The sequence below is a fragment of the Podarcis tiliguerta genome (genome assembly GCF_965153285.1).
Source record: "Podarcis tiliguerta genome assembly, chromosome: 10".
Taxonomy (NCBI): Eukaryota; Metazoa; Chordata; class Lepidosauria; order Squamata; family Lacertidae; genus Podarcis; species Podarcis tiliguerta.
In genome coordinates, this window is record NC_139543.1 from 28,782,356 (window position 1) to 28,806,721 (window position 24,366).

Consider the following 24,366-nt stretch of genomic DNA (forward strand, 5'->3'; position numbering starts at 1 on the left):
TATTTAGAGTCTGGCAGAATGATTAAATCAACCAAACTGGCCACTAGAAGCGTTATGTCCTAAATTAATGCAGGAATTTGATCATTTCATTTCAAGGCAGGATTGAACTGACAGAACTGTGCACTTCAAAACCTTTAAATATGTTCTTGAAGGAAATATCTAGATATGAAAACTACCGGATTCTAAGAGCCAAGGTGACTCAATCTGTCATACTCTGTATTGACATTCATGTATTTTACAAATATGCAGTCAGATTCTGTAGTACCACTGCTAGATGAGGCAGGCTGACTTATGTTGGTGAGATGAGAACATCAACATTAACTGAAGGGCCCTCAGTGATTAAATATCCCTACATAAGGTGCTCCATCTTGAACAATACATCTTTCAGCCCAAAGATACATCTTTCAGATTAAGTGTCTTGCTAGTATTTTTAGCACAATACATTACAAAAAGAAACATATTGTTTCAAACAATTAAATGGAGTGATATGGTACATCCTTGGTCTACATTAAGAAGAAAACAAGATGTGTGATTCATACTCAAGTCCCATCAATAAAGTTACTGTAGGGAAACCTGAAAGTACAAGTTCCAGCAGGGGAGTCTTTAGCATATGCGCCAACGGGGTGCAAAGATCCGCCCAGCGCCCCCAAGTCTGACAAGCGCTGCCACTGGTGCAATGCGTCTTCAGTAAATGAGCGCACAAAGTCGAAAGTCCTTTAGTGAAACAGTAGGTATACATTTTGGTAATACCTGGGTATATATGTATTTTGTTTTTCTAGCTTGATCAAAATTATTTATTATTTCATAACAGGTTAAGAGCTTAAGTGGCTTCAGCAGTGGGCACCAGGCACCCCCCAGAATTCGGTGCCCAGGTGCCCCACACCGCTTGCACCCCCAGGTAACGACAGCCCTGAGTTCCAGTTGCTGTTTATACCAGTTTGTGCTTGTGGAGACAATCATAGGGATATGATGGCAATAACATGTTAATGGATGAGAAACCAGGAAACAAGTAATAAATTCCAAATAAATTCCAGTATTTCAAACCTTATGACTGTCCCACCCATGTTCAAATTGCTGACTTGGATGTGGTCCAGAGCTCTTTACAAATCAGGGGCCAGTCTCAGAAATGTGCACTTTCCCTTTCATTTCTTTGTCAGCCTTACCTCTTAGTTAAACCACCCTCACATATTTCATATCCTGGAACAAACTGTATACTTTTTGAAACTTAAATCTTCTTTGCAGTGGGGATGCTCACAAATTTGGCTCATAATCGCGGATCCATTTATTATTTGAGTCTTAATGGGATCCTCACATCTCTTTAATATAACACTGGTGCTAACCATGGTTCCCCCCCATCACTTTTTTGTTGTTTTTGCTAGGGTTCACAACTTTAAAAAGAAAAAAGACTACTGATGGGAACTGATGAATTTAAGGAAGACACAAGTTAGGCCTATTGGTATTCCAATGAACCAAAACAACAGGAAATTTTCCTCCCCCTGTTAAAAGAGTATTCACAGCGTGCTCTGATTCTATTGCACACCTTTTCAGCCAGAAACAATCTGAAACATAAGACTGAACTGCACATTTTTATAAGGTATACTAAAATCTGGCAAGAAGTGACAAAGAGAAACCATTTGGAAAACTCTGTTTGACAGTGTGTTATGAATTCCGAGCCACGGGGAGGTTGTGCTCATTTTGTCAACAGGCAGTTGAACATGCAGGTGAGCCAGAAGCATCTGGCATCTCTGAAGAAGAATCCAATATGTGTCAATTGCAAAAGAAGAAGAAGAAAGTGGGCGACTGAGCAGATGGACAGAATAAGGCAAGGGGACTACATTATGTCGATATAAGTAGATTTTGATTATATGGGTCAGAAAGCAACCAAAGCAGTCGGAGGAAACTGAAGGCTAAAAGAAAAATTCCCTCTCCCCCAGCCATTTGCTTACAATGGCAGCTAAACACGCACACAGAATCATGCCTGGACTACATCCACTGATTGTTTACAGAACATAAAGGAGTAGCTGAAAATAAGCTAAAAACTTTTATTTTATTTTAGCAAGCATATCCAGGCATATAATTTTGCTATTTAAAAGTCTGCTGGTTTTATCTGTATATTGGCGATAATCATTTTACTTAGATGTTTATAAAATCTCTTAAATCAGAGGTTTTCAACCTTTTTGAGCCCACAGCTCCTTTAACCAACTACATTCTTTCTGCGGCACCTGTGCGGGGCTCAGGAACCCAGTTATGTCACTACTTGCCTGCAGAGCCACCAGCCTCTCACCTTTTTTCAAACACCCTCCATTGTGGAGTGTTCCCTCAGCCTTTTCTCCCCTATTCCTTGGGAGTCGTCTAGGCAGCAGCTGCTGCCACCCCTGGTCTCTGAGCTGCCCCCCGCCCCCCCGTCCCAAAGAGAGGTGCCTTCCAGAGCCACCCAGAGCCTATGGAGCTTGTAGCCAGGGCTGCTGCAATAAACAGCTGTGCAAGCCTTGGGGAGGCAGAGATGCATCCGAGGCAGAGGACATCCGAGGAGGGAGGGAAGGAAAGAGGGACAGAGGCCAGTGCTGCCCGCCATGGCACACTGGTTGGAAACCACTGCCTTAAACAAACAAACAATTACATTGCTGTTTTCTAGTAATAGTTTAAAAACCACTGGCTTACTTACTTGTAATATGTAGTAGTATGGAGGCACCGTTCAAACAAAGAATCTGTGTTGATTTTCTCCACTTGGATTACATTATTATTATTATTATTATTATTATTATTATTTATTCAATTTATATCCTATCCTTAATTCTCAAGGACGCCAGGATGGCAAACACATCTATAGATAGATAGATAGATAGATAGATAGATAGATAGATAGATGATAGATAGATAGATAGATAGATAGATAGATATAGATAGATAGATGATAGATATAGATAGATAGACAGACAGACAGACAGACAGACAGACAGACATTCTTTCAACCAACACTCTCAGTTATTTTTTAATTCCCTCATCAATAAGAAGAGAGACAGATACACCTCACCAGAGAAGGCATTCCACAACCTTCCATGAAAAGGCCCTCTCATGGGTCAAGTCCAAGCAGGCAGCCCCCAGGTGTGGTGGCACCACACAGCTGTGTGGAGAAGATCTCACATGAACCCAAATGACCACATAGGGGAATGATGGAAGGCATCTCCTTAAATTGTGGTAACTTGAAGAAAGAGCAGGTGCACACATGAAAAATGGATAAAGGAGTCTCCACAGATTGGGTCAATTCCTCTACACACACACAAACAAACACACACACACAGCTTCTCTGTTTGTTTACATGTCCAATAGCATAACCATATATTAAAATAAACAAAGTTTATTTGTATAAACCAGTCATAAGTAAGGACAACTTTTTTGTTTCATGTGTTTGTTAGGGAAAACCTTAATGGGAGATTATTATTCTTTTGTTTCTTCACTGGAGTGCTAAACTAGAAGAGTGGACAGTTTAGTGTTGGCAGGTGCAAAGCAAGGGCAGAATTGGTAGGAGGGATGGAATGAAGCCAGTGTCTAATCATAGTAGCCTCCAGTTATTTTTATCCCCCCCCCCCCCACTTTCAATACCTCAAAAGATGCAGTGGACAGAGACAAGCCCAGATAAGCAAATGAGTATGCAAGCCGGCAAACAGTTTGCTGGGCTAGGACATACCTGTCAAGCAATGCAAGCAATGCTGAAAATCAATTTGTTCTGAATTCAAGCATGAGCAGCTTGCAAATCAGCTACCCAGTTGTCTAGGGATGCGAAGGGATCCTTTATGCTTACTCTACAAACAGAATTCTCCTAGAATACATTGCAGTGGTGGGAGGTAAAGAAGTGACGGTGTTTGCTGTGTGTCATCTGAATTCCCAGATGCCACCTGAAACTGGTTATCTTCCCTGGCACTTAAAACACATCCACTCACCAAGCAAGCATCCTTGTTTTGGAAGTTACACAGGGTGCCCAAGCAAAAGTAGTGATACCATATCATAGCTCCTGCTATGTGAAAAGTACTAGAGTTGCATTCCTCCATGATCCTGTCCACTACCCTGTGGATCTGCAAGCCCCCTCTCCAATCATGGTGTGAGCTGCTGTGACACCACAGAACTCTCTGCCTACTGAAGGAAAAGATCCACATACTGAAGCAATGGGCCAATATGCGAGGCTGCGGCAAGAGGAAATAATGGTGCAAGGAGGCAGACAAGTAAAATATTCAAAGGAGAAGTGGCTAATTAGAAAAAGGCGAGAGGGGCTGAATTGTGTATTGATCCAAAACGATAAATTTCTGGCTACAGATGTGTAACAGCTATTACAGTAGCTGTAAATTCTTTAGTGTAACAGCAATAGTTTAGTCTAGAGCTTATAGTGAACATGCATTACAGTGGTACCTCGGGTTACAAACGCTTCAGGTTACAGACGCTTCAGGTTACAGATTCTGCTAACCCAGAAGTAGTACCTCAGGTTAAGAACAGAAATCGTGCGGCGGTGGCGTGGCAGCAGCAGGAGGCCCCATTAGCTAAAGTGGTACCTCAGGTTATGAACACTTTCAGGTTAAGAACGGACCTCCGGAACGAATTAAGTTCTTATCACTTAACCAGGGGTACCACTGTACAGTGCATTGTACCTAGCACTGTAAGGCGCTGCTGAAACATTAACAGAACAGTAAACAGCAATGCTGCAGTAGGGGAAGAAAGGCTGAGAGAACATTGCTGAGGTTGGTGCCTGCATTTCTTTATGCAATTTCCGAATGACAGAAAATCAATGCTTTGACCTTGATATCAACCCCTTTGAAAAAGAACACACTGGAAAGTACTCTCCTCCACCCATCTCAGGAAAGGAGACGTTTGCCAAGAAGACACAGTAAGAGACTTTGGATAAGATTCAGGTATAGATTGTTACCGTATAAACCAGTTGCCTTTATATGACAAAAGCCAAGAATGAGCTAAGACCATCTAACGTGTGAATAAAAAAGGGTCATATTAGCTCTTCATCGGGTTCAAAAGAAGCCACCTCGTTTTTTTGGAATGTATCCTGGCTTGTACAACAGGACACTTGCTTTCCATTTGAGAAAAACTTTCCTGTCCTCCACCCTTGCAGCAGGAAAAATCTCATCTAGATTTGCTGTATTCCAGGACTCCTGACACCAATGCACTTTGATAGTTTGGACACCAGAGCACTTGATAGATGATGGGTTAGATATTTTAACATTCACCAGACAGGTCTGAGTCATAATGCTAACTTCCAGCAGGTTGGTAGCTGCTGCTTACTGAGAGGAGAGTTCAGTTCTGCTCAGGAGCTGCTTGCTGTGTTCCCATAGGCATCTTGGTTGGCCACTGTGAGAACAGGGTGCCAGGCTAGATGGGCCTGTCGTTCTTTTCTTACATGTTCTTAACTTACCAAGAAACGTGAAGAATTGTGCCTACCTGCTATCGCCAGCGTTTGCCACATAGAGCTTTCCTAGCAAACACACCACAATGAGGGCCGTACAGCCGCCAGATATATTGTACACAGCCCTTTCTCGCTCTATCTGCAAGTCCTGAGGAATAAAAGAGAGAACCTGTCAGAATTTAACACATAGAACCACATACTGTCTTTCTTTTCCCAGTGAGCGGTTAACGCCGTCTGAAGCATAGTTATACTGAAAAGCAGACAATGCTGGGTTTTCTATTTCAGGCGCTTCAGAAAAATCAAAGAAGTTATGACGAATGTTTGATACATAGCAGAGGATACTGGAGACTGAGGAAGGCAGTGAGAAGCTGACAGGGAAAAGGTGGAGGAATATAAGAAATATACAGAGCTAAGCAGCAATTACCTCATGGACAGAACAAAAGGAAAGCCCAGTCTGCATGTGTAGCAGAATGGAAGCAGGGGAGTGGGCTGTATTAATTCAGAGTGTAGGTCAGGGATGTCATTTTTCAATGCCATGTTAAAAATAATCCCTTGCAAGGAAAAAGATAGGAGATCAGTACCCTAGGTTCCCAACCCACTCCTTGATGTAATAGACTTCCGCTAGTGAGGATTATTATTATTATTATTATTATTATTACTACTACTACTACTACTACTACTACTACTACTATTAGAGACTGCCCGTCCAGTTTTGCCACCTGAGGCAAAATGGAAGATGGCCGTCCACATGTGCCATCTGTCTACCCCCGCTGCCCTTGTTGAAGTCTCACTTATTGGGGTCACAGGGCTTCTGGGTTCTGGCAAGATCTTGAAAGAACCCTGTGAGATCTCACTGGAAGAGGCTGCTTCTCCTCACTTCTCCTCCAATAGCAGCAGGGAGGGGGCACACAAAGAGGCAACCCTTAGATTTCACCACCTGAGGCGGCTGCCTCAGTCTGCCTCATGGACACAACCCAGCTCTGTTGTCACAACTTCTACACTGGGAAACATCTAAGAATGCAATTCCCTCTTCCTGTAGACGGAAGTGGTATGGTCCATTCTACTACCTCATTCTGGAGCCATGTGTATAACCACACACACTTGTTTTAGGCAAGCAAGAAACCACAGCAGGAAAACCAATAGCAAGAAGAACCATTTTGAAACTTGGTAAAGCTGCGAGCCTAATCATGTCAACTCAGGAGTAAGTCCTATAAATTCAATGGGGCTTACACCCAGGTAAGTGAGCTTAGGATTGCAGCCTTATACATAGGAAGCTATAATAAAGGAACGATAAAGAAACACACACATTCAAGCCAAGTCACATTCTCACACTCTAGAACAGGGTTTCCTAAACTTGGGTCTCTGGCTGTTTTTGGACTACAGTTCCCATCATCCCCCCATTTAAGCCAGCAACTGCTTCAAGAAAGTCACTATAATATTCAGATCTCTGCACAACATACCAACCACTTCCACGGTATTGTCTTTAGAGCATGAAGTACTCTGTGGATGTTGGGTCATCCACAATTAAGAGGCAGCCTGGGGGCAATGCAATTAATGCTTACATAACAAAAGGCATTGGTTGGGAGCCTGAGCACCCTCTCACCCTGCCATGTTGCCAACCAAGAGTCTCTCAGCAGCTGTTCTTTACATTTCAGACAAATTATCCACAGTACCTTGCTGTTTATATAATAAAAACTGTTCCCCTTCTATCTAGTTTGGCCCCCAAAGCCAGTCATTCCTACCCTGGGTTTAGAAACGATGATAATTCCCCATGAAGTATGAAATAAAAATTTAACTGCACAATGGGTGGACTTCTGAAAGGCACACCTCGCCACAAGAGCAACGATTTGCTGTTATTATCTTATTCTCTCCGTTTATATAGATAGTTCCACCATAACAGGAGGAGCCCTCTGGGCAGCTCAGAATACACACACACACACACACACACACACACACTTTAAAAAAAACACCTGAAACACAAAATTTCAAACTCAATTGGTCAAATACTGACCAACAAATGGCCACACATAATACAACTGGAAAGCATAACTTAAGCTTTCATGACCAGAGGTGCGTTTAAACGTTTTCAACCATTACACACACTGCAGAAAGGGTTGGGAATGAAGTGGCAAAATGGACTGTACCATTTTAGGCTGCAGGCGGAGGTTCACTTTTGAAAATGTTACTTATGCAAAAAAAAAAAAAAAACCTCCTGGAAAGCTGACTAGCCAGACTTCAGAAGGAGTTTGAAAACTTTGTCCCTTTTATACTTGATTCTCCACTCCCACCCCCACCGCTGAAGGGAGTTGCTTGGGTTTTTTTTAACTGTGAGGGGGCACTTAAAAATAGTATCTGCCACATGCAGGGAATCACTTCTGAATTTTATCCTCTCATTTTGCTAAAAAGTCAATACCAGCTCTGAGCTACTTCCGAGAAGGAGCATCCAACATGGTGTTCTCAAGGCAACGTAAGTTATAATATCCATCGTCTCCTGTCAGAATGACCAACAGTGAGAGATAACAGGAATTACAGTCCATATCTGAAGGGCAGCAGGTTGTGAACCTATGTTGCCCATTAACAAACTTGTATAATGTACCGTACTTTTCCGTGTATAATACTAGGTTTTTTTACCTGAAAAGAATGTTTAAAAAATTGGGGTCATCTTATACATGGGTAGTGCTGAGTGTATTTTCTTAATTTTGAGTCCCCCAAAATAGGGGGCGTCTTATACACAGGAGCATGTTATACACGGAAAAATACTGTACATGTGCCAAATGTGCATATCCAGCCTTTTTGCTTATTTTCTTTCTTTCTTTTTTACAAAAATCTTGTTAAGATAGCTGAGGGAACAGAATGCATAACATTAGCAGGAGTATCAATACTGAACGGCTGCCAAAAGAGCCGAGTTGTGTACACATAGCACATTGCCAAACAGGAGACAAATACATTTCCTCACAAAGAAGATCGCACTTGCAGTCCTTTTTGCTAGCCCCCCCCCCAATACAGTAGAATCTATTCATTTCGTTTTTCCATACCCTGGGGTGGGGGGGCCTGAAGTCAGCCGTTTGTCATTATAACATGGACTACATCCCTGGAGCATTCACAAGACTGGATCAAAATGCACACAAACAAACCAACAGCTTTGCTTTCCACATATTAAAAACAGCCAATTTGTTTAGCAATTGCCATTTGTCACCTGCCATTTAATGTTATTAATTATAAGACTAGTCTTCTCGCAGGAGGAAAGGCTGGCTAGTGGTTTGTCCCCTGGTCCTTAGCTACATATTCCCCTTTCAGGTCATGTCTTGCCCCAGAAGGGCACCCCCACTCCCCTTATGGAAAATAAATGTATTGAGGGCAACGCACCGTAACAAACAGTAGCCATGACAACTAGTGAGAAGACACACAATTCGTATTGACAACCAAGCCCCACAATCATGCTTTCAGATCCAGTAGGCACCAGGTTAAGTAGAGCAATAGGAAAGTTATTTTGCACGTGAGAAAGTTAAGAGGTCTGCTTGGCAGGACTTGGCAGCAAGCACTCCCCAAGTGGGCTGAAGCAGGGTATATGGATTGCGATGCTAATAGCATCTGTCACAAATAAGATTCTGTGCAGTTCAGCACTGAGGGCTCAATCCCATTTGCTCTACGAATTTCTGTGATGGTTTTGTGACAGGCACAAGCTGGAGCAAGATGTAAACTGCCCAATGAGGCCACCTACTGGCTAAAGTATGAACTGCACTTCGGGCTCCTCCAGACAACCTATTTATTCAGTATTCATAGAGTTTGATGAACACAGATGTATAGAAGCACAAAGCCCTCATAAGCTAGTGGAGTTGTTCATATCACAAACACACTAAGTTTATCTCCCCACCGCTTTAATATTTTTATTGTACATTTTGTTAAATTCAGCGTGGAGAAGCATTCTGGAGGTGAGTCAACTGGTTTTTTATTATTAGCCAAATTTATTTTTAACACTTTTTATAATAAATAAATAAAAGCACACACATTTGAACATGACCCGCAAGGAAACACTGCTGCGTACGGTTTTGTTCCTGTGCATGCTTAAAGTCATCAAAGGTTGTTAGCTCTGATAAATGGCAATACGCAAACTGGGTATAATTATTATTTTTCTAGTTGTATGCGCTTTTACATCTAATCGCTTCAAAACTCACCAATGTTACAATAAGATGTAAAAAGGATTTGCTGCACTTCTCTAAAGAGATGGTTCTAGTGAAGATCAAATCCCCTGCATATTGATATGCAAAATAAATCAAGAAATTTGGTGTGGCAGTGCAGTAACATGCCAAGAGGTGGCAGTTCCAATCCTTGACATCTCCTACAAAGTAGGGCCATGAAAGACCCCTGTCTGAAACCTTAGAGAGCTGCATCCATTTGCGAAGCAAGGACCATAGCTCAGTAGCAGAGCATTTGTTCTGGATGCAGAAGGTCCCGGGTTCAACACCCCCCCCACACACATCTCCAAGAAGGCTGGGAGTGGGAGCCCTGGGGAGCTGCTGCCTGTCTGGGTAGACAATACTAAGCTAGATGGGCAATGGCCCGACTCAGTATATAAAGGCAGCTTCCTCTGTTCCGATAAATCCTGCATGCTTTATTCTGAACTCAGGAGACCAAGTAAAGTTTTGTTTACCCTTTGAAGGGCAGTGTAATGGATGGGAGGTAGGAGATTAGTGCCACAGGGGCAGAGTGGTGGGTCATCAGGAAGCTCCCTAAATAACGGAGCTTTTTACATTTACTGGCCCTAATCCAGCTCTAAAGGGACCCCTGACCATTAAGTCCAGTCATGGCTGACTCTGGGGTTGCGGCGCTCATCTCGCTTTACTGGCCAAGGGAGCCGGCGTACAGCTTCCGGCTCATGTGCCCATTTTAAAAAAGGGCATCAGATCCTCAAGATTTTGCACCTGCTTTGCAAATTCCTGTAGGTGTGAATGCAAGAAAACCTAAAATGTAAAACTAACATTTTTACCAAGGGGTTTCCAAGTATTAACTTATTTTTTATATTCATCTGGTGAAACCAATATCTTTTTTTTTTACATAGTTCAGTAATATTCTGGTTTTCATGCTTAATTGTCAATCAATATGAATGTTTTAAACAACTTTTAATTTTATCTCGCTAATTCATGCTTCTGCCCTCAATTATTTTTCAACCCCAATTATTTTTAAACAACAGGGTCTCTCTAAGGCCTCTGAAGCAGTATCAAAGAAGAGAAAACCACAAAAGATGTAACCTATGGAGATGATCAGAACAGTAATTATCAAACAATTTAATGATTTAGTTACTGAGAACAATTTAATTATTAGCAGCCAGTGGACACAAAGGAGGAAAAAATCTGCAAAGTCTGTACAAAGAAAGGGCCTTTTTTCTCTCCACCATAAGACATGTGATCAATACGACTTGCAAATGCAATCTCAGAATCTGATTAGTCTCCATACTTCTTCCTAAATTAATGTTAACTCATTTAATTAGAACTCAATTCATTCCCTATATTTCCAAAGTTCAGGGGTGACTGTGAATTTAACTGCAGGTTTGGGGGAACCTGAAGGTTTTCAGAAATAAAAATTTAAAAATGAAATAAAAAAACCACCCAATTGGAAAGACACCCAAAAACAGTCTTATGAGGACTGAGAATCCTCAGTGGCTACAGAATGCCAACTGATTGTTAGGGCCAGAGGAGGGAGAAGCAACAAATCAGATGGCACAAAATGGAGTGTCCTAGAGAGGGGAATGGTTGGCTGATGGGAAGATGGCAACATTTTGTCATAGCTTCCATGTGTAAAATAAAATTTCCACCTTCTCCCACAAATACATTCCAAGACAAAACAGAGACAGAGAGAGGGAGAGAGCAAGAGGGAAAGAGGGAACAGGGTTGCAAATCTACTCCAAACCATGGTTTATAGAGGAACCGTGGTTTGCAATGGTACACAATGTAAAATGGTTAACATAGGAAGGGGAAGTGGTCTCTAAAGAAGATGAGGCACAGGAACAGTAGTTCACAAAACTAGTTTTGGAGTACAAAACATGATTTGATGAAGTCAGCATTACATTCGCACTGGGGAAGATGATGCTATACATCAGATACTGGCTATAAACTCTGGTTATATTCTGTCATCAACTTAGGGCTCTTCTGGTGAAGTCTACTGTAGGCCCAGCAAAGAAAAACAGGTCTAGGTTAACTGAGCCAGGCCACAGATTCTTGGGTGCACCACAGTAATAGTTGCCACATGGATCATGATAGTTGCCTAACCCTAAACCAGTGTTCTGTGTCCTCTTTTAGACTGCAACTTGGAAGCTCTCACTGGTGACACTTAAGGCACAAACTGTGTGCCCACAATTACTCATATTAGGACCGTTACGCAGGTTTCTAGTGGAGGTTCCTTTTGCCAGTAAAAGCCCAATAATACCATTAAGAAGACTGGCATTTATTTATCTTTAGCAGACAAACTTATTAAATGTGCTGACGTTGGCATGTCAATTCCCCCTCCCCGCCCCACCTGTACCCAAAACAACAGAGAAGGATCCTACCATTAGACTACTAAGCAGAAGAGACACCTACCATTTCCCTGAAAGCTGTCTCAATAGCCCCCATAATGAGGCACTCGTGAGATATCTTCTTCTCCGTAAAGAAGCGAGTCGGAGGAGTGCCGGGTGATCCCGGGGCGCCAACACTTCCCCGTAAGGAGGCTGCTCTGGTTAGAGTTCGGGTGTTAGCAGCCATGCTTTCTGGCTCCTCCCCCAGGCAGGTCGGGGGAGGGACGGCCGAGTTCTTCAGGATGTCCACAATCTCCTGCAGCTGCTCTGCAATATGATGCTGAAGCAGCTTTGATGCTACAACAGCCGCCCCAGATCCAGCGTGCCCATCAAATAAAGACCAGTAGTGGAAAGATACGCCGTCTGATTCCTGCGTAAGTATTATTAAAAAACAAAACACAACGTAAATTAATGGGGTTTCAAGAGTGGCTCCAGTCATGAACAAATGAATTTCCCAATGTCAATTCCCAATTCCAAGCATGGCTCGATCATAGATAAACAGATGCATTTCCCAATTTCAAATCGTGAAATTTTCAGAGAGAGAGAAAGAGAGGTATTTGCAATGTCTCCACCCGCCAGCTACGGAAAGCATACCAAAGGGTCAGGTTTTAGATATTCAGCCTTAATTCGTTGAAAATAACTAGCAACCACTAGCCTCGTTTTCATTACCACCACGCTGCCTATAAATACCCTATTGTGAAAGGGAAAATAAATCCCAATCTTCAGCTATATTTTAACATACATAATATTTTAACATATGTAATCATGTATATTTTAACATACATAATCATGTATGTTAGCAGAAAAGCATGTTCTGTTTTAAAAGCTGGTCATTTATAGTCATTTAGTTCCTTTTGTATTCCACACCTGAGACAGGACACCCAGCAATACTAACCAGTTTTACTGTGGTTCTGCCGCTGGAAACCTGTAAATCTGCTACCAGGTAGTTTTTAAAAAAATAATTAGGTGACATCTTTGTGTTACTTTATTTATAAAAGTATTTTATAGGTAAGCTAAAGGTAAAGGACCCCTGGACGGTTAAGTCCAGTCAAAGGCAACTATGGGATTGCAGCGCTCATCTTGCTTTCAGGCTGAAGGAGCCAGCGTTTGTTCACAGACAGCTTTCCGGGTCATGTGGAAAGCATGACTAAACCGCTACTGGCGCAATGGAACACCGTGATGGAAGTCAGAGCGCATGGAAATGCCGTTTACCTTCCCACCACAGTGGTATCTATTTATCTACTTGCACTGGTGTGCTTTCGAACTGCTAGGCTGGCAGGAGCTGGGACAGAGCGACAGAAGCTCACCCCGTTGTGCGGATTCAAACCACCAATCTTCTGATCGGCAAGCCCAAGAGACTCAGTGGTTTAGACCACAGCACCACCCGCATCCCTGCTAACTGACAAGCCTACTCAGAACTAAACCTCAATGAGGTCAACGAGACTCACTCCCAGCACATGCAGGGTCAACAAAACTCACACCCTGTATGCAGGGTTTGATTTTCTGAGCATAGTTCAATATATATGGATAAACACTCACTGCGTGCATCTGACCAAGTATCCCCTGGTCTGTGACAATTCATTGCACAATTTTATTTCACATTTACAATTAGATTCATAGGCTGCTTTTCCGCCCAAGGCCCTCAAAACAGGTTATGACCAAAAGTAAAAACACAAGCCTCATTTTATGAAACAAGATTGGAGGAACCCAAGACAAAACAAGATCAATCAAATATTTGATAACGATGCATAAACATTAGATTATTAGTAGCAACAAAAAAACAGTAAAATCCAAAATTTGAAGTTTGGCTGAACGAAGAGAATTAACAATACAGGGAGGGTGTGTGGGGGTGTCATAATTAAGAAAAAAGTGCATGTCACAGTACTTAAAATTGCTTTAAGGAGTAAACCAGTACATTTCCAAGCTACTAGATTTCCTCCCAAAAAAAATCTTTGCACGGCTGTCTGCTAGTTGATGTCACGCTGGGAGACTTCTCCTAAGTGCTTGCAACCCTCAGGTTTTATCCATTTGCTTTAATAAGTTTTGAGAGATGCAACAATATCTCAGCAAGAAACGCAGAATGAAATGTCTCACTCCTGTGCTACTACACATTAATGTGGCACACAAAGAAGGCCAGCTTCAGATTCTTTTAAAAAGGCAGCCCAGTGAAATGGGCTAGCTTCTGGAACAAGACTGCCCTCTAGCAGCAAGCGTTTCGCAGCAATCATATTTTAAAGCTACCGTATTTTTCGCCCTATAGGGCGCAAAAATGAAGGGGAAATCTGGGTGCGTCCTATGGGGCGAATGCAGGCTTTCGCTGAAGCTTGGAGAGCGAGAGGGGTCAGTGCACACCAATCCCTCTCGCTCTCCAGGCTTCAGGAAGACATCCGCAGCCTAGGCAGCCCTGCTGGAGTTCCCGCAGGGCTGTCTAGGCTGCGGATAGCAGCCTATTTCCCGGAGTGCCGGGCGCGCTGAAAGCAGAGCACCCGGCGCTTAGGGAACACATCCGCAGCCTAGGCAACCCTGTGGGAGTTCCCCGCAGGGCTCCCCACGCTGCGGATAGCAGCCTGCCGCCCGGCGCAAGGGGCGCCCTGAAGCAGAGCGCCCCTCGCGCCAGGCAGCCATCCGCAGTGTGGGGAGCCCTGCAGGAGTTCCCCGCAGGGCTCCCCACGGTGCGGATAGCAGCCTGCCGCCCGGCGCGCAAGGCTCCCTGAAGCAGAGTGCCCCACGCGCCGGGCAGACATCAGCCAGCCCAAGCTCGGGGGACAGCAGGGAGGCGCAGCGCTGCCATCCCACTGTTCCTCGACCTGGTTCGGTTTCCCCAACCTGGTTTTTTGGGGGGGGGATTTTCCTTTATTTCCCCCCCTAAAAAACTAGGTGCGTCCTATGGGACGGAGCATCCTATAGGACAAAAAAATACGGTAATCTCTTCTGAAACACTGAAGCTCAATAAACTCAGGCTATGTATTTCAAAGCATGTTATCATCTATACATATATTAAATTCTTAACCGGTTTAAAAATGAGGCACCCAGAGAACTGGGAAATGAACCATGGAACAGCAAAGGTACAGATAACATTTGTAAGGTAGTTACCTAAGTTAGACTATTGAATCTTATTTGAGGACAAGACGTTCCTTCAAAAAATCCACAATGCATAGAAACAGGTGTGTGAGCAAGATTTTCTGGGTTTAAAGCAGAAGAGGGCACAGATTTGCATATGATTTATATTCTAGGCAAAATTGTGTTCTCATTAGCGAGTGAGGTAAAGGGACTAAAAAAAATGAGGCTACACAAAAGTACTAAGATGTCTGACAGTGAGGTCAGCAAATTAAAACTTTTCCGTAACTGTATTTCTATACTAGAAATGACTTAACCTGTTGAATCTTTGCCTGTCAAAGAACTTCCAGGCACAAGAGCCCTGCTCTGCACCAGTGTTACCCCTAAATCATACAAAGCCAGTTGTTGTTTTTTACTGCATTTTCCTTTAAAAAAAAAAAAGAGCCAAGAGACTAGAGTATAGCAACACCAGACTACACTTCAGGGTTGTCGTACACTCCTCTCTCAGTCCTCCCACCCTCAATCCACCTGCCACTGTATAACAAAATTGGGCTATTTTGGAGGGGTGACATAGCCCATGCTCTCTCTCCGCTGCAATGTCCCCCTGATATATGGATATACTAAAATGCGCTGGACGTGCGTGGTAATTCTTTTTATGTTTGCATACTCAAAAGAGGGGCAAATCACATTTCTGAATGAAATTAAATCAGTTAGGAAGAGCACACAAACTCCTGTGTTTGCAGCTAACTTGTGGTTTTGGGTGGGCATAGCTAAACTAAAATCTTGAATTCCTTGGTTGTTTTCTCTGGGCAACATCCACTTCTTTACCAAAGAAAAACAAAGATCAGCTTCAAAATGAATCAGCAAGTCCTTGTTGTTTAGAGAAGGGACTTCCTGGTTAAGGCCATTTTTTTCATCTTTCCTGGCACACCTGCGATTCTAGAATTTCTCTACAGCACTCAGCAATCACAGCTGTGACTTTACTCTCATTTTCTAAAAGCACTGAAAGGCTGGACTGGGTTCATTTCACACATTTTGCTTTATTATCTCTAATTCTACAAGGGCTAGAGACTTTCATTTCTCAATTTTTTTGGGGGGGGGGGTGGACAAGCTCAGAGTCTCCTCCCTCTTGTTGGCCCCAGGTCAACTGGCATTTTGGGGGGAAAGGAAGAAACTGCGTCTGTCTCTGGCTGCACCTGTTATTTGATGAACCTCAAGTCATGCACCAGGAGCAGAAGCTGCAGAGCTGTAGCCCACTTGCTCACCCTGAAGAGTAGATGCTCTAAAACCAATGGACTTAAATGAGCATGTCCATTAAACTAAATGGGTCTAACTTAGTTGGATACCATACGTAATTTTGAATGTCACTACTCCATACATGCTAAGGTGAATCATGGAGGCAAACAGCAGCTTCTGCTCACAGCTAATGAGCTTTACAACCTGGGCATTCTAAGCAGAGCTTCACCCTCTGCAAAGAAAACAGCAGCCACCTATAATGACCAGCTGTAATCACCTAACCGTTGTTTTTTTTAAAAAAATTAATTTTTATTAACAGGCCAATCACATCACATTATCCAAATCACATTAGTTCCAAATTATACAGCCAAATTTTAAATTTTGTTGGGGGTACCCATACATCAAGCTCCGAACGAGTCCAAACATCACTTATATTGCTGCTTTAATTAAACAGTTCTATCCAGTTCAATCCAGATAGTCCTTTATTACTTTCTTCATCTTCTTGTTGTTATCGTATATTCCTTTCTTTGCGATCTCTGATAATTTTCACAAGCAGATTGAAAACAGGCATCCTCTGTGTGGGTTTTGTACTCTCTAAAGATCATATCGCTCAGGGACAGCCGCTGTTCCATGCTTCCTTTAAAAAATTAATCTTCGGTCTGTCCTTTACTTTTCTCAGACTTGCCAAGTTTATCAGGAGGCTCTGTCAGTTCAAGATTACATTCCAACATTCCTTCTCATTCCAATGGTCCTGATTCTCCTCCCCCTGTCCTTCTTTCTCCGGCAAGCCTGTCTTGGCGAGACGCCATTTTTTAACTGTGTCATAAAATTTTCCTCCGTTCTCACCGTTCACCAATCCTCTCTCCAGCTATAATCCATCCCACACAGTTCTTGAATTCCTGGTTGTGATTAGTAAAACGCAACGATCTTATTCTTTCTGAGATGGAGGGTTATTAATATCACATCGTGCAAAGAAAAAAAAAGTTTTTTCCTACACCCCCCCCCCTTCATTCCAAACATACAGTCTCTTAATGGTGATTCATCAGAAGATTTACTTATCCATCTGTCACTCCCGGTCACAGAGATCCATTAATCAGCAGTCTTATCTCTCGAGCGTTACTTGATGTATGTGCTTCAGCTTCATTTCAATTATGTGTTTCCAATTATAATTCCGAGCTGAAGCTAACCAGCACGCGCTAATTGGAATCGGCGTCAGGAAGAGCTGACCTCATCGAGGGCTCGTGCCAAGTGACCGGCACCCCCATCTCTCGGATCTGGGGGTGCATTGTGGACACCGCTGGCAAGGCAGCCCCCCCATCTCCTTGGGGGGGTAGGAAGACTGCATACTTCCCATAGCAGCCTCTTAATTACCTCATATGGGTCAGAGAGATGTTATTGTCGGCCATCTTCCACCTGGTGGCCCCCGTAATCACCTAACCGTTATTTATCATACTAAGTTTCAAAACATAGCTCTGGAGCAGCTGTAAGTACAGGACAAGGTTGCCTGGTTGGCACATAAGAAGAGCTCTGCCAAAGGCTTATCTGAGCCCCACATCCCGTTCTCACAGGTGTGAACCAGAGGCTGATGTGGACTTCAGAGATAGGAATGAGTGCAATGGCAAGTCCCGCCGATAGTCTTCTCCTCCCTGGATTTGTCTGATCCTCTTTTAAAGCTGTCCAAGTTGGTGGCCATCATGAGCTGAAGAAATCATTGGAAGCATTTCAGGGGCTGAACCCAGAGCTTATAAGTCAATCCACATTTTCAACACAATTGTTCTTAGGGGTGCAAAACAAGCTGAGCGACAGCACCAGAAGCTGGAAAGAATGAGCACTATTGCCCATTCTATCCACAGCTGCCATGCTTACACACGTGTTTTGCTGAGAGAACATTGCAGCCTAGACTACTTGGCACAAGGATTCTGCAAGTGAAGCAACTATCTCAGTGTGGACAGATTAAAGAAGGAAGCGGCAACTTACTGAATTCTCTTTCAGCTGCAGTCCTTCCCCATTTGGCAACGAAGACCTCCGTTTAGTAGAGGAGTTTTTGTTTGGTGTGGAATTAGTTCCTCCTGCTTTCTTCTTGACTGAAAGTACTTCACAACTGGCCTGGTCTTCATTGTGTGTACTTTTACCCGCATTGATCACCCTAATAAATAAACAAAATATAAATAAGCAGCGTAAGAAGTTATTTTTTAAAAAACAACATGTGTTTTGTTTATTTGATGAATTTGTGCACCACCCTTCAATAATATATACAGAGAAAAAGAATACAAACAAAATTTTAAAAATACAACGTTCAGATTCAATTCACTTGGAATAAGCCAGATGTCTACTCTGGCCTGAGCAAGGGCTGCTGGGAATAAAGCCAGAAAATGCAGTCTACGATTCTGTAATTCTCCACAATCATTTCTTGACTTGGAGGGAATCACACTGTTGGGACACTTCTGAAGGAACAGGAAGCTCAGAGCACAAAATCCATGTCAGATAAAATTAATGGTTCATCTACCACAGAAGTCTGCCCATCAACAACGGCCGCACATCTGTTTCATGGATGCTCAAATGAGGACACAATGGTGGAACCCATTCCCTGCTTTTAATCCTGAACATATGGTAGATAAGGACTGTTTATCTCGGAAAACTGAGGCTGCATTCTGGCTACCATGGCTAGCAGAATCCAAAATTCCTATTCATGTATTCATCTAATCTACTTATTTACAGGGATTTCTGCCATACACCCGTCAACTGTGATGAGAACAGCTACTGGCAGCTACAACTGCAGTACAAGATTATTTCTTATCCATCCTATTCCTGTGTCCAATGTGACTCAATATGGAAAAGGCTTGTTCCCAACATTTTGCCCACATTGTGACATGCAATGGCATCACAAAATACAATAGGGCAAGGCTTGCCAGGGAACTCCAAGGTGGCATGGTGAAGTCTTTCAAACTCAGGAACTTCCTGGGCTCATTGTTTGTGACATTTTGGTTGGTCCCAATAAAGACATTGCCTGCTGCAGCTTTTATAAAGTTTTCTAGGGATGGGTCCTCAATTGTGTTATCCAAGTATATATGGCCAGAGGAAAAATCTCAATCATTCATGCTGTCATAATTCATATTTTGGACACCATGGCAGTTATTTCAATCTCTATCTCCTGAGGTGCCTGAAAAGTAAATAGTCATCCTGTTTCTGAAAGCCATGATGATGTTACTTTGAGATCTCAGAACGGCTAAATTATTTTACAATAATGTAACATGCAAAACGGGCCTCGTGGCACCAACATTTCCAGACGTTCTATGAATGAGATGGGTTTTTCTTGACTATGTTGAAAAATCAGCCTTCCCCCAACCTTCAACTACAACTCCCAACAGCCCCAGACACAAGAGTCAGGGATGCTGGGGGTTGTCTTCTGAAACATCTTGTGGGCACTAAGTTGTTAAAGGCTTCTTCAGATCAAGCCTACACAGCATATAAGCCGCCATGCTGAACATACTCCTCTTTGCCTCACATTTCACCCCACTAGAGACTAATAACTCTCTTGTTTTTTGCTGCCTGCCTGTGATAACAGAAATAGGGAGACCACAGTAGATAACCAACAACCTGCATTTGGCTTGGTGGGGCTCTATCTGTGCAGAGATGCTTTGGACGACAAGATTTTAAACAAAGGTTTCTGCAGTGCTGTAAATGCCACCGGCAAACACCTGGGAGAAAGCCTTATGAAACAGCACAGTAAAAGAAAGCAGAGGGAGACAAGAGGAACACTCATATAATGGAGATAATCCATCCCATCTCAATACATCATGAAAACTGTATCTGAGAGTGGTGAGGTGCCAGGAGCAAGAAACTAAAAATTTATCCATCATCAACCTATACCCTGGTTTTCCTCCCAAAGGTGCCCAAAACAACTACCCATCTAGAACACAAAAGAAACTCAAATCAGTTCAAGAAGTTATAGCTAGAATAAACAGGTCTTTTAAAAAGGCACCGGAAAACCATTACAAATCTGACTGTAGCTACAAAAAGGCTCTCTCCCACATGTCAAACATACCTCCGATACCAGTGGGACAAGACATGGAGCTTGCTCAACCTGATCTCAAGGTGAAGTTCACAGAAGGAGGGGAAAGAGAGATTTAGGCATTCTGGCCCCACACTGTATGCAGTCCAGACATCGAGAGCAGACCCTTGGGAGAAATGGGTCTCAATAGTCAGCGATAGGCAGGCTGACCGTTCTGTTTTATTACCTCCCTTAATCATAAGAAAACCTGATGCATCCAAATGCTTGCTTTTAGCATCGGTCATTCAGACCCTTTCTTCCCAAGCTATCAAAATCATGCAAATTGTGACACCTTTGTACCTAGGTAGAATGTGGTGTCAATTCACACCCAGGAGAAGAGCTAAGCTGGGCTGTTATGTTACAAACAAACAAAATATTTAAGTGCGGGGCTGCACACGCAGCAAAGCTGCAAGTAGACAAATGAGAGGAACCATTAACTTTTTCATTAATTTTCTCTTTTACGTTTTCCAAATAAGGCCTTTCAGATGGGACCTGTATGAAAGGTAGCTTTCTGCTCCCCCTTTACTCCAGGCAGACATGTTAAGACATTCTTCAATCTGCCCTATTACCTTATTCTCCTCTCTCTCTAAAACTGTCCCCCATATTTACAGAAAAATCGAATGTAGGTCTCCTTGGAGACAGTTTCTATTCTGAATCAATTTTATTAAACATTTTCAAGATACAATACCATAAAAAACCAAGCAAAGCTATTATCTAAAGAGAGAAAAATAATAAAAAGGAAAAGAAACGAGAGAGGAATAGAAAAAAAGAAACACACCCACACAAACACAAAATGTTATATTCTTAATCTACAATACACAATCAGAGACCCACGTCTTCCCAGCTCCCTGGGACCTATCATACTTATATTATTTAATATTAATTTTAAAAAACGATATAGGCGATAGTTTCTATTGACTTCCATGATACTTACTCCCAAAGTAGTTCATATACAACCGCAACCTAAATATCACAATAATATAACATCCCACTGAAGGCACACATCTTTACCCTGGCCCAGAAGGTTTGTGCCGTGTGCTTTCAGGACCCCATCCTATTTCTGTGACTGTAATTTGTTTTAGCTGTTTTGAATGCTGAATGTTAAATTGCTATAACTCACCCTGGGACCTGCTGGTGGAGGGGGATTAATAATAATTAATAATAATAATAGCAATGTGGCAATCTGCAGACTTGGGGTCTCCCAGGGTTCAAGGAAAACAAGACAAATGGCTTATATAAAATTATTTCAAGCTTTTAAAATTCTCCTTCATGTTTAATATGTGTGGAAAGTTTAAACTCTGAGAGTTTGGCAGTGGTGGCGCTAATCCATTTTGATACAGCTGTCAACTTAAATTAGCACACAGCTATTCACGTGACTGGAACCAGTTCACATATGCCCACAGAGGATTTGTTCCTTTCTCAGTATACTCACTCCCTGCAACATATATATAGCACAAAATAATGTCATCCGTTTATCAGAAAACTACTGCGGCAAAATCAGACTTCGTGTGAAGTTCTCGCCTACATACGCATGTTTGCTTGGAACCTGATTCTAATGGTGAGAAGTGGTGGTGAGAAGTTTTAGCAAAGGAAATCTATTTTTTGCTTTTGCAATTAAGATTGGGCAGTTTTTGTCTTATTACGAGACAGACATGTGGTCTCAGCAGCGGGATTCTTCTTATGTGCATTAAACTCAATAAGGGAAAAGAATATATTAATAATATTAAATAAATAAATAAATCTGTATACAGTGGTACCTCTGGTTACATACTTAATTCATTCCAGAGGTCCATTCTTAACCTGAAACTGTTCTTAACCTGAAGCACCACTTTAGCTAATGGGGCCTCCCGCTGCAGCCACGCTGCCACCACCGCGCAATTTCTGTTCTCATCCTGAAGCAAAGTTCTTAACCCGAGATACTATTTCTGGGTTAGCGGAGTCTGTAACCTGAAGCGTATGCAACCCGATGTACCACTGTACTGCCCTATACCCATAAGTCTCAGGATGGTTCACAATAGAAAATTACAGTATACAAAGCACAAAATTAATCATCATCATCATCATCATCAAAAAATCAAAACACAAAAGACATAATAAAAAACAAAGAGAGTAAAACGTGGCTTTTCACTCAGCAAGATAACTCCTCCTAAGCACATTATGAGTCATCCTCTAGAAAACTCCCATATGTCTTTTCACTGTGATTCTTGCACTTCTTGCATGTATAGAGGATGCTATCAAAATCATCCCAAATGATGTGAACTTCAGAGACTCAGTGAAGTTTCTCTCAAAAGGAAAGGCAAACTTTACAAGGCCCCAAATTCTTATCTGGCTCAGGTAAAAATCTGAGCCGCAGAATAACTGCCAGTTTTACTTTCCTTTCATGACAAAAATATCCAGGATAAATCCAAGAAGAGGTCACTGATCTGATGGAATGAAGAAGAGTTAATTCTTTGCAAACTATCCATTACATACACCACCAGTTCCTATTAAAGCACTGCTGGCATTTGTGTGCATGCAGGCAAACACCCGGGTCCCGCAAGAGCTCCCTACTGGAGAATTGAGACTAAGCATATTTTGTTAAGGTCACTGTGGTTCAATAACTTTTCCCTTTCCTCCCGTCAGATATACATCTTTATATGCCTACAAGCATGAGATGAACTACACTTACTAATAATGATATCATACAGTTTGGCAAATTAGGTTTCGCTATGCTTATTACATCAATTTATATATGCTAGACAGCGGCTATTACAATTTAGCCACTAATCTCCCCACAAGTTTTAGCATGAGGATGATAAAATATTTAGATGGAATCTGCTCGGAAGGCAAATGTTAGCTTCCAATTAACATTTTCAAACCACCACAACATGATAATTATATCCCTGAGATATTTATGCTTCATGGATCTGTAGCATACATCGTGCCCTAGTTATATTGTCAGAAGACTGATTTAGAGGCAAATTAAAAACAAAACAAAACCAAGTGCATTAAGAGCGGCTAACAAATCCATAAACTTTTTCAACGGGCTTTCCCAATCACAATACAGTGCATTATAGCTATGCCAAGATGTGATGGCACAGCCATAATGTACTGTATGTAATAGAAAGAAACCGTGCAAATTTCCTTGCTTCGCTGGTTGTTGCAATCCTGTACCATGTGGCTACAAGAGGCAGTGGCTCTGTCACAGTGACAACGTCCACATTGTGGCACATAAGCCATTCAGCCCCATCTATATAAATAGTAAGAAAACGGTCAGCACCCAGAATAAATCAGAAAAGGGGGAAGGAGGAAAATCTCAAGATGCTGGATATGGTTTTATTTATAAGCAAGCCCAATGTGTCAATTTACGCAAGCTAAAATGTGTTGGGCTTGTTTATAAATAAAACCAAATCCACATCTTGAGATTTCCCCCCTTCCTTTTTCTCTCTCCTTCCATTTGGAACAAAAGCAATCCATGCATCCTGCAACATGAGCAACGCGTAATTTGCGTAAACCACCATCTTGTGGACCTCCTTATCCTGAAAGAACAGGACATGGAAGCCAAGACTTCTCCTATGCTGCATCTAATCTTCTTGGCCACTCCTTACAAAGTAAGAATGGTCACTTTTGTTATGACAACCAGCCCTCAGGCTGGCTTGGGACACTAGCAAATGTCCAATGATGCCATCCTTGGGAGCCAATCTTGAATAAGATCATTATGCCCTAGGATAACCTATGATATCAAAGCAAAACCACATGATGCAGTGCTGTCTGGATTGGCAGCCCTGGGCTCACTCTTGACCATATCAGCCCATAGGATCAAACCTGAAGCAATCAGATGATGTTCTTTTTCAACCATGTTCCAATGAATCACATACTGTTAATCTGGAGCGTATCTGTAAATGTTAGCAAAGTTTTCCCTTGCCCTTAAATTGTGAAAGGCTACTGCTGACAGCGGGTGGCGCTGTGGTCTAAACCACAGTGCCTAAGGCTTGCCAATCAGAAGGTCAGCGGTTCGAATCCCTGTGGCGGGGTGAGCTCCCGTTGCTCAGTCCCTGCTCCTGCCAACCTAGCAGTTCAAAAGCACAT

At 42.4% G+C, this 24,366-nt stretch overlaps 1 protein-coding gene across 2 annotated transcripts in view; it reads right to left on the minus strand.

Moving 5' to 3' along the window:
- PPM1H (protein phosphatase, Mg2+/Mn2+ dependent 1H) overlaps positions 1-24,366 on the minus strand; it is an 87,741-nt gene that overhangs the window by 33,105 nt on the left and 30,270 nt on the right. For both annotated transcript variants that reach the window (XR_014502108.1, XM_083399834.1), the window contains exons 2-4: positions 18,225-18,393; positions 11,980-12,324; positions 5,440-5,552 (exon numbers count right to left, since the gene is read on the minus strand). Coding sequence is in view for 1 of the 2 variants with exons in the window: in XM_083399834.1 (XP_083255960.1) it covers positions 5,440-5,552; positions 11,980-12,324; positions 18,225-18,393 (627 nt within the window). In the remaining variant the exon portion in view is untranslated. The remainder of the gene's footprint in view (positions 1-5,439; positions 5,553-11,979; positions 12,325-18,224; positions 18,394-24,366) is intronic.